This window comes from Ranitomeya imitator, chromosome 3, assembly GCF_032444005.1.
Source record: "Ranitomeya imitator isolate aRanImi1 chromosome 3, aRanImi1.pri, whole genome shotgun sequence".
Lineage (NCBI taxonomy): Eukaryota > Metazoa > Chordata > Amphibia > Anura > Dendrobatidae > Ranitomeya > Ranitomeya imitator.
Genome location: NC_091284.1, coordinates 743,591,983 through 743,604,190, shown reverse-complemented (window position 1 = coordinate 743,604,190; position 12,208 = coordinate 743,591,983). Strand labels below are relative to the sequence as shown.

Here is a 12,208-nt window from a genome sequence, read left to right as displayed (position 1 = left end):
TTGGGGTTAGGGTTAGGGTTTGGATCCCTTTGGGGTTAGGGTTAGGGTTTGGATCCCTTTGAGGTTAGGGTTAGGGTTTGGATCCCTTTGGGGTTAGGGTTTGGATCCCTTTGGGGTTATGGTTAGGGCTAGGGTTTGGATCCCTTTGGGGTTAGGGTTAGGGTTTGGATCCCTTTATTACCTTGATGGTGGCTTAGGGTTAGGGTTAGGGCTAGGGTTAGGGTTTGGATCCCTTTATCACCTTAGGGCAGTGAGAATCTGGAATTGCTTGCCTGAGGAGGTGGTGATGGCGAACTCAGTCTAGGGGTTCAAGAGAGGCCTGGATGTCTTCCTGGAGCAGAACAATATTGTATCATACAATTAGGTTCTGTAGAAGGACGTAAATCTGGGGATTTATTATGATGGAATATAGGCTGAACTGGATGGACAAATGTCTTTTTTCGGCCTTACTAACTATGTTACTATGTTACTATGTTACCTTGATGGTGGGGGGTGGCTTATCAGTGTCTAGACTTGTTTTTCTCTATGGAAACTCATGCGTTCAAAAACGCAACCAAACGCATGTGCTTAAAAACGCATGCGTTTACATAGACAGCAATGCTTTTTTTTTTTTTTTTTTTTACGCAAACCGTGCGCAATCGAACACATGCGTTTCCTGGTGGCAAATAGATGCCTCTAAAAATACTACATGTTGCATTTCCACGCCAAGCCGCAAGCGACAAAAATACGCATGCATCGTCAAATGCGGCCAAACGCGAACAAAAAAAGACGCATTCGTTTTTAATGTTAAATATAGGAAAACACGACACATGCGTTTATATGCGGTACAAATGCAGCGGCAAAAAACGCAAATGTGAAACCAGCCTTAGTTAACTAGTCCTAATATTTTCCTCTGACCGAGTGGTCCGCAGAAAAGCATGGAGAATTGGCCGATGTTGATCAGAGTTTCAGACCAAACAACCACGCAAGTCTATGGATCTATGAAAAGATCAGACAGCATTGGGATGCCATCCATTTTTCACAGACTGATAGAAGGTTGAGAAACATAAAAAAAAATTTCATGAAAGTCGGCCCATCTCTGATGGTAAAAGGTGACACTGACCAAACTCTGACCACATGCACTGATGAAGCTTTTTTGCGTATGAGAAAAATCGCTGACATCTGACTGAGCCCTAAAACTGCCGATATTATTCTACAATTCACTGTCGTTTATTCAGTCACTTCATTTAGTGAAGTGTAGTCAAAGGTAAGTGCACATTTAGGCCAGAAATCAAAATGCTGTCCTATTTGTGTGTGCACATGAGCAATAACTATTTTCGGCGTTTTATGACTTGTATCCTCCAGTTTTTCCCCCTTCACTAGAAGCCTCAGCATTTTCCCCTTTTACCATTCTGTTTCCCTCCAGTTTCTCCTCCATTATCCATTGACAGTTAGGCTGGCGTCACACTAAGCGTAAGTAAATACGGTCCGTTTTTTACGGCCGTAATATGCAGTAATTGTCCCAAAACACAGTTCCGTATTCAATGCGAGGATGCGATTTTTACGCACAAATTTATCCGTGTGTCATCCGTATGGCATCCCTATGGCGATTTTTTCTCGCAGGCTTGTAAAATGGACATATCATGGATCCATTGGCTCAAATATTCTTAAAAACATATATACAGTCTATATATATATCAGTGAGACTGGGTGTAAAAAGATGGATTTACAGCGTGGGACAAGACTGTAACGACGGAAGGTACGGAATATTGTTGTTTGTTTTTTTCTACCTTTGTTTCAGGTGACAAGGGTCTTCAGGTGGATTAAGAGTATAATAATATTAAAACACCATGTGTCTTTATTTCATTAAAATACTTTTTAATATTGTGTGTGTGTGTTTTATTAACCATTTCGTACTATTGGATTAATAATGGATAGGTGTCATAATTGACGCCTCTCCATTATTAACCTGGCTTAATGTCACCTTACAATAGCAAGGTGACATTAACCTTTCATTACCCCATATCCCACCGCTACATGGGAATGGGAAGAGAGTGGCCAAGTGCCAGAATAGGCGCATCTTCCAGATATGCCTTTTCTGGGGTGGCTGGGGGCAGATGTTTTTAGCCAGGGGGGGTCCTATAACCATGGTCCTTCTCTAGACTATTAATATCTGCCCTCAGTCACTGGCTTTCCAACTCTGGCGGAGAAAATTGCGCGGGAGACCACGCCAATTTTGTTTCCGGGATTTAACCCTTTAATTTAATAGCTAGAGACCCCAAATTTGACACAAAGACACTTCTTTTATTACATATTCCTCTTTAGTAATGTAAGAAGGGATATGAGATGGTTTACTGTATGTAAACCATGTCTCATATCCTGTCGGGTTTGTGAAGGAGATAGCAAAAGCCGGTAATTGAATTACCGGCTTTTCTGCTATCTAGCGCTGAATTAAATATAAATATATATATATATATATATGTGTGTGTGTGTCTCACTGATATATATATATATATATACCTATACTATGTGTAGACATTTATTCTACCTATTCTATTCTGTCAGTGTGATTTTATTGTACACCGCGCTGAATTGCCGGCTTTTCTCTCTAACACCGCTGCATATTTTTCGCAAGTCACACGCATGGTCCGTGTGTAATCCGTAATTTTCTCGCCCCCATAGACTTTCATTGGCGTATTTTTTGCGCAATACGCTGACAAACGCAGCATACTGCGATTTTCTACGCCCGTAACATACCGTATATTACGGATGCGTAATATACGGCATATAGGAGCTGCCCCATAGAGAATCATTGGGCCGTGTGCAATGCGTATTTTCTGGACGTATTTTTTGCGCTCATATGTCCGTAAAACTCGCTAGTGTGACGCCGGCCTTAGACAGCAGATGTAAATTGATCCCTCAGTGACCACAGATATGTAGAGAGATCAGAGCCTCATTCACACGTCCATGTTGCACGTACGAGTTCTGTTTATTTCACGGACAAAACACACGGCCATTATAATCCCATGTCCGTTTTTCTCAGGTATCACAGATGAAAAGGGACAAAACAAGTGAAAAATATGTACATCCCATCCGTGTACCATCCATGTGCTGTCTGTATTTAACATTAAAATGTATAGGAGAATCTTTGTAATTTAGTCATTTATCCCTCTGATAAAAACTCTGATGACCCCCTGATGGTAAAAACGGACACACGGCCCTTAAACTGATGACACACTGCTCCAAAACATTTATGCCACCAGTACCATTTTCTCACGTACGTGTTTAAACACAGATGTGTGAACGGAGCCTAAAAAAACTAATGATCAGTGCATAAGACAAAAAAGTGACGGATATATTTTTGAAGAAAGAAACATATTTCTGTAATGAAAAATAATACAAAGTTTCTTCACTACTGTTGAATAGGAGCTGAGCTGTAGTACCCAAGAATGGCCACTACACAGTGTATGGCGCTGTGGTATTTCAGCTACATATATTGTGCTTCCAGTGGTTGTGGGACCTGCGATTGTCTGATTGGTAGGGGGGCCGGGTTTCAGATTCTTATGATCTGATATTGATGACATCCTAGGATAGGTGATAATTATCAGAGAACCCCTTTGAATTAACCATGATTTGTATAGGACACCATGCTAAATACATGCTCTACACTATTATTACAGGACAAGTACAAGCTGTGGTTGGGGTACTACTCTGGCAATGCTGGAGATGCCCTGGATGGAGGAAGTAACTTTGCAGAACAGTGGTCCGCCTCGCTCAAAGGCATGCCCTTTAGCACCGTGGATAATGATAACGACAGATATACCAAGGGCAACTGTGCAAAAGAAAATAAATGTGGCTGGTGGTTTAACAGGTAAATATAATTTTAGGGATATTACATAAAAACAGTATACAAAACATAAAGAAAATGGTTCCCAGGAGTAAATCAAGCATTCATGCTGCCGGAGATGGAAAGTGAAATAGGACCTGGAAGGCGTGTGCTCACATCGCCTCCTGAATGACGTGGTTCTGCATCTATGTAATAAATGACGTGGTTCTGTATCTATGTAATATCATTACACGGGTTATGGGTTCTGTCTGGTTTCAAAATTCAGTTTCCAAAGATCATATTGACGATTTCAGCACTAATAGATCTAGGATTTTAACGGTAAACTGTGTACGGCCATGTTCACACGCAGCACCACTGCGGAGTTTGTTTCTGAAGCCAAAACCTGATCTCTGATTACATGTGTGCTCTGTGCACAGTACATTGTTTAACAGATCTAATTTTATTCACCAAAAATGCTTCAAAAACGCAGTGGAAAATGCTGCAAGGACGTTTGTTGCATTTTTTTCAGCATTTTTTTCACTTTTTTTATTGCTTTCTATCAGTGAAAAACTGCTACAAAACCGCTGAAAGAACCAACATGTTGCAGATTTTAAAAAAAATTCTCAACTTCACAGAGGAAATAAACAAGCGTGTCCATGAGATTTTTTCAGTCTCATAGCTTTTGCTGGTACTGTAAAAAGTAGATTTTAATTTGCATTAAAAAACGCAGCAAAAAAAAAACAAAAAAAACGCTGTATGTGAACACAGTCTAATTCCACATTTCCTCCATACATACTGCTGAAGATTTAAAAATTAGTCATCAGATTACCCATAGATTATATACTGTATGACCCATGGGTGCCACAGCAGCAGGATAACCTGTAATTCAGCAGCATACGATCAGAAAACCCCTTAGGGCCACATTCACACAATCGGTATTTGGTCAGTATTTTACCTCAGTATTTGTAAGCCAAAACCAGGAGAGGAAGAATCAGAGGAAAGTCTTAGGCTGCCGTCACACTAGCAGTATTTGGTCAGTATTTTACCTCAGTATTTGTAGCCAAAACCAGGAGAGGAAGAATCAGAGGAAAGTCTTAGGCTGCCGTCACACTAGCAGTATTTGGTCAGTATTTTACCTCAGTATTTGTAGCCAAAACCAGGAGAGGAAGAATCAGAGGAAAGTATTAGGCTGCCGTCACACTAGCAGTTTTTGGTCAGTATTTTACCTCAGTATTTGTAGCCAAAACCAGGAGAGGAAGAATCAGAGGAAAGTATTAGGCTGCCGTCACACTAGCAGTATTTGGTCAGTATTTTACATCAGTATTTGTAAGCCAAAACCAGGAGAGGAACAATCAGAGGAAAAGTATAATAGAAACACGTCACCTCACCACTTCTGCATTTATCACCCACTCCTGGTTTTGGCTTACAAATACTGAGGTAAAATACTGACCAAATTCTGCAGATGTGAACGTGGCCTTGATAAAAAGGAAAAGTGTACAGTGAACCCTCCCTTTAATCACATTTTTGTCTATGTTTAATATTTAAATACACTGTAAGGTGTTCATACAAAGATATGCATGAAAAGCTTTCTGTTTTTTTTTCCCAAGTTTTATTTTATGTGGTTTGTCCAGGTTTAATTTTTTTTTATTCCGACAGTTTGTCTTGTGTAAAAATAGTAAAATCAGCCTTAGGCTATGTGCACACGTAGATGGAACCTCTGCTCATTTTTCCGCACTGCGTTTTACCAGCAGATTTTTACCGCGCATTTTATGCGATTTTTGTGTGGATTCCTATTATGGAGCAGGTGTAAACCGCTGCGGAATCCACACAAAGAATTGACATGCTGCGGAATTAACAACGCTATGTTTCTGCGCGTTTTTTTCTGCAGCATGTGCACTGCGGATTTTGTTTTCCATAGGTTTACATAGTACTGTAAACTCAGGGAAAACTGCTGCAGATCCGCAGCAAAATCCGCAACGTGTGCACATACCCTTACATACCCACTTTCCACATGAGCACTACCTCTCTACTACATGCTGCAGTGATGACCTCATGACTATAGCATGTGACCACTGTAACCAATCACCTGAGCCCAGCGATTGGCTGCAGTGGTCATATAATAATAATCTTTATTTTTTTTTTATATAGCGCTAACATATTCCGCAACGCTTTACATTTTGCACATTATCATCTCTGTCCTCGATGGGGCTCACAATCTAAATTCCCGATCAGTAAGTCTTTGTAGTTGTGATTTCACTCCTGCAGTGAAGTGTCTACAATGACCATGGTCAACATCGGATACAGGGACAGCAGAATATATGGCTGATTTTGTTATTTTTACACTTTATAAGCCTCTGGAATAAATAAAAGGTAAAATAACTAAATGGTAAAATTTTTAACCAGAAGACCCTGTTATTTCATGTTTTTCCTAGGTGAATTGTATTTAACAGATTTTTATGCTGTTTGACTTAAAGCCCCAGAGAAATGAAGAATATCAGATCCGATCTGATCAAAGCCAAAGAGTCATAAGTCTGAATACCTCCAACCACACACCAACTTACATAAGAGAAAACATATCGGCTGACATTTATGGTTCTCAATGGGACAAGAAGACCACTAAATAGACTGATCTTAGCATAGGGAGGAGGGTATGCTTCATAAGTCTTTGGGTCCAGAAATGCCTCATTAATATCCAACAGCAAATTCCACCTCTGGTCTTGAGGAGCGTGGAGGCCTACAGAAAACAGCTCTGTGGTTACCAAATAGAGAAGGCTAAGATAATTATTAGTATGATGGATTCCTTTATCAATAAATGTAATGGGAAACACTGAAGCTTCCTATAACAAAAGGTTTCATTGCTGACAAGATCATATTCACATAATGGGTCCACAGTGGAGCTATACATCAGCAGGATCTTCTTCCCTATACAACAACTGTATAGGTATGCATTGGGATTATAGTTGAACAAAAAGATTTGTGCTGCTTTGGTCCCGCAACCAGTCCGATCCTCAGTGGCAGCCAGACCTGGGCTGTCTTTTGTGGCTGGCATCCTGGACACCTATGTGAGGGAGGGCCAGGGTGGTAGAAGTGGCTGAGATCATTTGCATTAGCGCTCCCTGTCCTCCTTTCAGATACAGAGCTCTGCATATCTATGGCTTCCTCACCTGCATTGTCCGGTCCCTCTGTATGTTTCTGGAGGCTTCCTCGGTCCAGTTTTCCACAAAATGAGCCACAGTCCAAATAAATTTTTAAATAAACAACATTACTGATCTTCGTACACAGCGCATCTATATTCGCTCCAACATCAGCTTTCTCATCATGCAACTCTTCCTCTGTCCCTGTCCTCACTGTGTCACTAAGCACGCTTCCGGGACGGACTGTACCTTTCGGTTCTTCAGCAACCTCCCTGTGCAGACTTACTCCATTTTGGGACTCCCTCAACCGTTTCACCCTGGTCCTGAAGGCATTGGCCCATGCAATAAGCTGTCCCATGATGAGCAACCTGCCCAAACTGCTTAGTCTTCCCTAGCAACTGCAGTTCCAACTAAAGCTGCACTGCTAGCACAGTTTCTGCTTCCTCTAATGCTGTACTGGCCACCAATACCAGATGGCTGGGCCTTTGTGCTTGTCAACGCTGCGTGGCATGGTGTTGACCGGGGCTAGCCAGCACAACCGAGCTAAACGAGCAACCTGGCTCCAACTGTCTCTATCAAGAAGTCTTTCCTGCCTTATCCACCATGCCCCTCCTATGTTAACTATTACATGTTCCTACTACAGTGTAATGATCTCTGTGTCCATATCTAGTGGCTAAATTTAGCACTGCGCTTTCCCTATAACATTTCAATATAAACAGTACAATAGCAGCAAAGTGTTTTACATATGTACGTTGCTAATCACATTTGTATCACAACGAGACATACAGAAAAGGGGTTGAACGAGACACTGTACACTGCAACCCCTTACACCTACAACATTTAGTATTGTCCATGCTATGACATAGTGGGGCCTACTGGGACCACATTAAGGATGCAAAAGTGAAGACTGCATTGGTCCGGCCGTCATGGAGGATCGGTCTTTATGTCGGATCTGGGCAGCGCAATTCTTTTTCCTTGACTTGAATTAGATTGCTAATAAGCTCTACTTGTTTTAATTTCTTACTTTGCACCTGTATGAAAAAAAATGGTCTACTTTGCTATTCCATAACAGCAAAAATATGTGTACCATTCTGTATACATTCTTTTGTTAGCTGAAAAGAAGCTTCCTCCAGGATTGCCCTGTATTTATCGCTATCCATCTTCTCATCAACTCTCACTAGCTTCCCTGTCCCTGCTAAAGAAAAGTATCCCCACAGCATGATACTGCCACCACCATGTTAGACGGTGTGGAAGGTGTTTTCAGAGTGATGTGCAGTGTTAGTTTCCATCATAAATAGCGTTTTGCATTTAGCACAAAAGTTCTACTTTGGTCTCTTCTGACAGAACACCTTCTTCCACATGTCATGTAGGGGAGACAGCTAGAATATGAAAGAAGGTGCTCTGGGCAGATGAGACCAAAGTAGAGCTTTATGGGCCATATGCAAACCACTGCAAATACAGTAAATATATATGTTATAGGCGAGTCACTCTAGAATAAGAAGCTCACAAATATGAGCAGAAAGCAAAAACTGAAAGTTCGTAAATCCTGACACATGGTTTGAAAAACTTACAAAACTGAAGTGAATTGATCCCAGATGTTATAAGCAGGTAACTACATTGCTGACAATAATCCTACTTTTCCTTGTTTTTTTTCCTCACAGGTGTCATACAGCAAACTTAAACGGCTTGTATTATAAAAATGGCAATTATACGGGGCAGTATGACAATGGCATTGTGTGGTCCACCTGGCATGGGCTATGGTACTCTCTAAAATTCACCACCATGAAGATCAGACGTCCATCTTTTCTCAATGCTGGAAGTGGAGATGGAATGAATGTGTGAACTTGTCAGTGACATTTAACCGAATGCATAAAAAAAAAATCTGAGGAAACGTCGGCCTGTCACTCCAAAATATATATTTCTACGTACGAGATGTATTCTAGACAGCAATGTAATTCACGTTTAACCAGATTATGGCAGAAGCCGAGGACTTCAGTTTTTAAAGAGCTGTCACTTGCCAGGAATAATTAATTGCGTTATTTGGTTCTCCTGAATTTGGTGTTGTGGTTTTATTTTTGTTCCTGTGCCTCCCATCTCTGCGATATGGACCCCTCTTCTATGGAATTCTAGTCTTGTTAGACAAGGAGGCGTGGTGATTTTGAAGATTTTCATAGAGAAAAGTTGAGGATGTCACCATCTTGGCTAACAAGACTAGATTTATAAACAGGGAAGAGAGGACGAGGAATGGATCGAAAAACAAAAAACAAACGGCAGTTTCAGGAGAATAGCAGCATTTACACCAGGTAAAATATTACATATGCATTTCAAGTGACTCGTTCTTATTAAAATGATGGTATGAAGTCAGGACAAAAAAAAATGATCTTTTTTCCATAAGAAATGTTGATCCTCTTCTTCATTTCTGGAAGAAAATAGACATTTGATCATAATCTTGTAGAACCTCTGTGAAAGGTGACTACAAGATTCCAAATACTGGGAGTCACTTCCATTAATCCTAGATAATCCTACAGCCGCCCATATTTGTAAGGGGTATTCAGGTTATAAGAAGTTATCACCTATCCATAGTCAAACTGGGGACAAAAGCACCCCAATCTGGCGATCATGGGGGGTCTCAGCTCAGATCCCCAGTGGATCTCATCATACCTAACTGACCGTACATTCAGCGTCTCCCACTCACACACCACCTCCTCACCTCGCCCCCTATCTGTTGGAGTCCCACAAGGTTCAGTTCTAGGACCCCTGCTCTTCTCCATCTACACCTTTGGCCTGGGACAGCTCATAGAATCTCACGGCTTTCAGTATCATCTCTATGCTGACGACACACAGATCTACATCTCTGGACCAGATATCACCTCCCTACTAACCAGAATCCCTCAATGTCTGTCTGCTATTTCATCCTTCTTCTCCACTAGATTTCTAAAACTTAACATGGACAAAACAGAATTCATCATCTTTCCCCCATCTCACGCGATCTCCCCAACGAACCTATCCATTACAGTAAACGGCTGCCCACTCTCCCCAGTCCCACAAGCCCGCTGTCTTGGGGTAATCCTTGACACTGATCTCTCCTTTAAACCACATATCCAAACCCTTTCCACTTCCTGCCGCCTCCAACTCAAAAATATTTCACGGATCCGCACATTCCTAAACCAAGAATCTGCAAAAACCCTAGTCCATGCCCTCATCATCTCTCGCCTTGACTACTGTAACCTCCTGCTCTGTGGCCTCCCCTCTAACACTCTTGCACCCCTCCAATCTATTCTAAACTCTGCTGCCCGACTAATCCACCTGTCCCCCCGCTATTCCCCGGCCTCTCCCCTCTGTCAATCCCTGCACTGGCTCCCCATCACCCAGAGACTCCAGTACAAAAGCCTAACCATGACATATAAAGCCATCCACAACCTGTCTCCTCCATACATCTGTGACCTCGTCTCCCGGTACTTTCCTGCACGCAACCTCCGATCCTCACAAGATCTCCTTCTCTACTCCCCTATTATCTCCTCTTCCCACAATCGCATACAAGATTTCTCTCGTGCATCCCCCCTACTCTGGAACCCTCTACCACAACATATCAGACTCTCGCCTACCATCGAAACCTTCAAAAAGAACCTGAAGACCCACCTCTTCCGACAAGCCTACAACCTGCAGTAACCACCGATTGACCAAACCGCTGCACGGCCAGCTCTACCCTCACCTACTGTATCCTCACCCATCCCTTGTAGATTGTGAGCCCTCGCGGGCAGGGTCCTCTCTCCTCCTGTACCAGTTGTGACTTGTATTTTTCAAGATTATTGTACTTGTTTTATTATGTATACCCCTCCTCACATGTAAAGCGCCATGGAATAAATGGCGCTATAATAATAAATAATAATAATAATAATAATAATAATAATAATAATCTAGAAATTAGCACCTATTCTGTGGTTAGATGATACCTTCCGATTACCATAATAACTCACCTTTTTAAAGAGAATCTGTTAGCTGTTTTTTTTCTGCCCCATCTGAGAGCATAATGAAGGGGCAGAGACTCCGATTCCAGCGATGTATTACTTACTGGGCTACTTGCTGTAGTTTTGATAAAATCCTTGTTTTATCTGCTGCAGATCTAGCAGTGTTCTGAATGCTGAACTATTCATAACCCTGCCTACATCCCTGATTAACAGCTTTCTGTGTACACTGTTCATAGGCAGAAAGTTGGCAATCAGTGGTGGGGGTGGGAACGTAGGAAGCTCTGAATATGGAGGACTACATGGCAGCAGGTTTACTAGTCCTCTAGTGATAATCTTCTGCTGATAAAACAGGGATTTTATAAAATCTACAGCAAGCACCCCAATAAGTGACATCACTGTAATCAGGGTCTCGGTCTCTACATTATGCTGATATCAGATTAGATGTCAAAAACCTGCTGACAGATTTCATTCAACTCCATAGCTTCTGAAATATACTAAACGCACCACTATAGTCACATTGTAAGAAATTGAAAAAGACCTACATTAACGTCATTGATAAAGGTCTATGTTTAAAAAATATTCTGTTACATGTCATTTGGTCTATAGGTTCTGGTTAAAGGGCTTGAATAGTTAAGGCTGGGTTTATAAAGGAGGGATCCCCCATTCAGGATATACAGTACATATGTTAAGCCAGTGGACGCTCCAGCATGCCCATGTATTTCAAAGATAAGGAATCCGGCAGTGATGCCAGTCACCAGGGCTACTACCCATCATCTGCAAGCGATTCCTCCATGTTATCTCCTCCTTTGTACTGTGGCAATCTGTCTAATGAAGGTCTGAGGTGTAAGATCTCAGATCTATAAAGAACATCACTTTTTTGTTAGGATTGCACTACAATAAAGCTAAATTCTTTGTTCATTTTGGAGAGTCGGATTTGTGGTCTTTGCATTATCTATGGAGTGGTTTCCTATCTGGGCATCCGACCTTCATTTGCCCATCAGTGGCGTTATAGGGTAACTGAACTGTTGGTGCCCAGACAAAAGCAGACTGCTGAGGCCCCAGCAATATAAAGTGATGTCCTAAGTGGACAAGATAGGTTTTCTTTACTACTTTTAAAAGCTTTAAATAACTTTGTGTATATCTCTCTCCATAATGGCTTCAATTGTTGTGGTATACATCAGATAGGATTAATGTATGTGGGACAGTCCTTCGGATTTGCTCATGGTGCTATAGATTTGAAGTGGTTTCCTGTCTTAACTAACCTCTAAACACAATAAAACCCCTCAAAAAAATACAAGAAT

At 41.5% G+C, this 12,208-nt stretch overlaps 1 protein-coding gene across 1 annotated transcript in view; it reads left to right on the top strand.

Annotated features, from left to right (window-relative positions):
- Window positions 1-9,316, top strand: part of LOC138671041 (fibrinogen-like protein 1) — a 38,000-nt gene extending 28,684 nt beyond the window's left edge. Inside the window, exons 7-8 of the mRNA XM_069758907.1 lie at window positions 3,660-3,850; window positions 8,601-9,316. Of these exons, the coding sequence (XP_069615008.1) occupies window positions 3,660-3,850; window positions 8,601-8,781 (372 nt within the window). The 3' untranslated portion in view covers window positions 8,782-9,316. The remainder of the gene's footprint in view (window positions 1-3,659; window positions 3,851-8,600) is intronic.
- The last annotated feature ends 2,892 nt before the right edge of the window (window positions 9,317-12,208 follow it).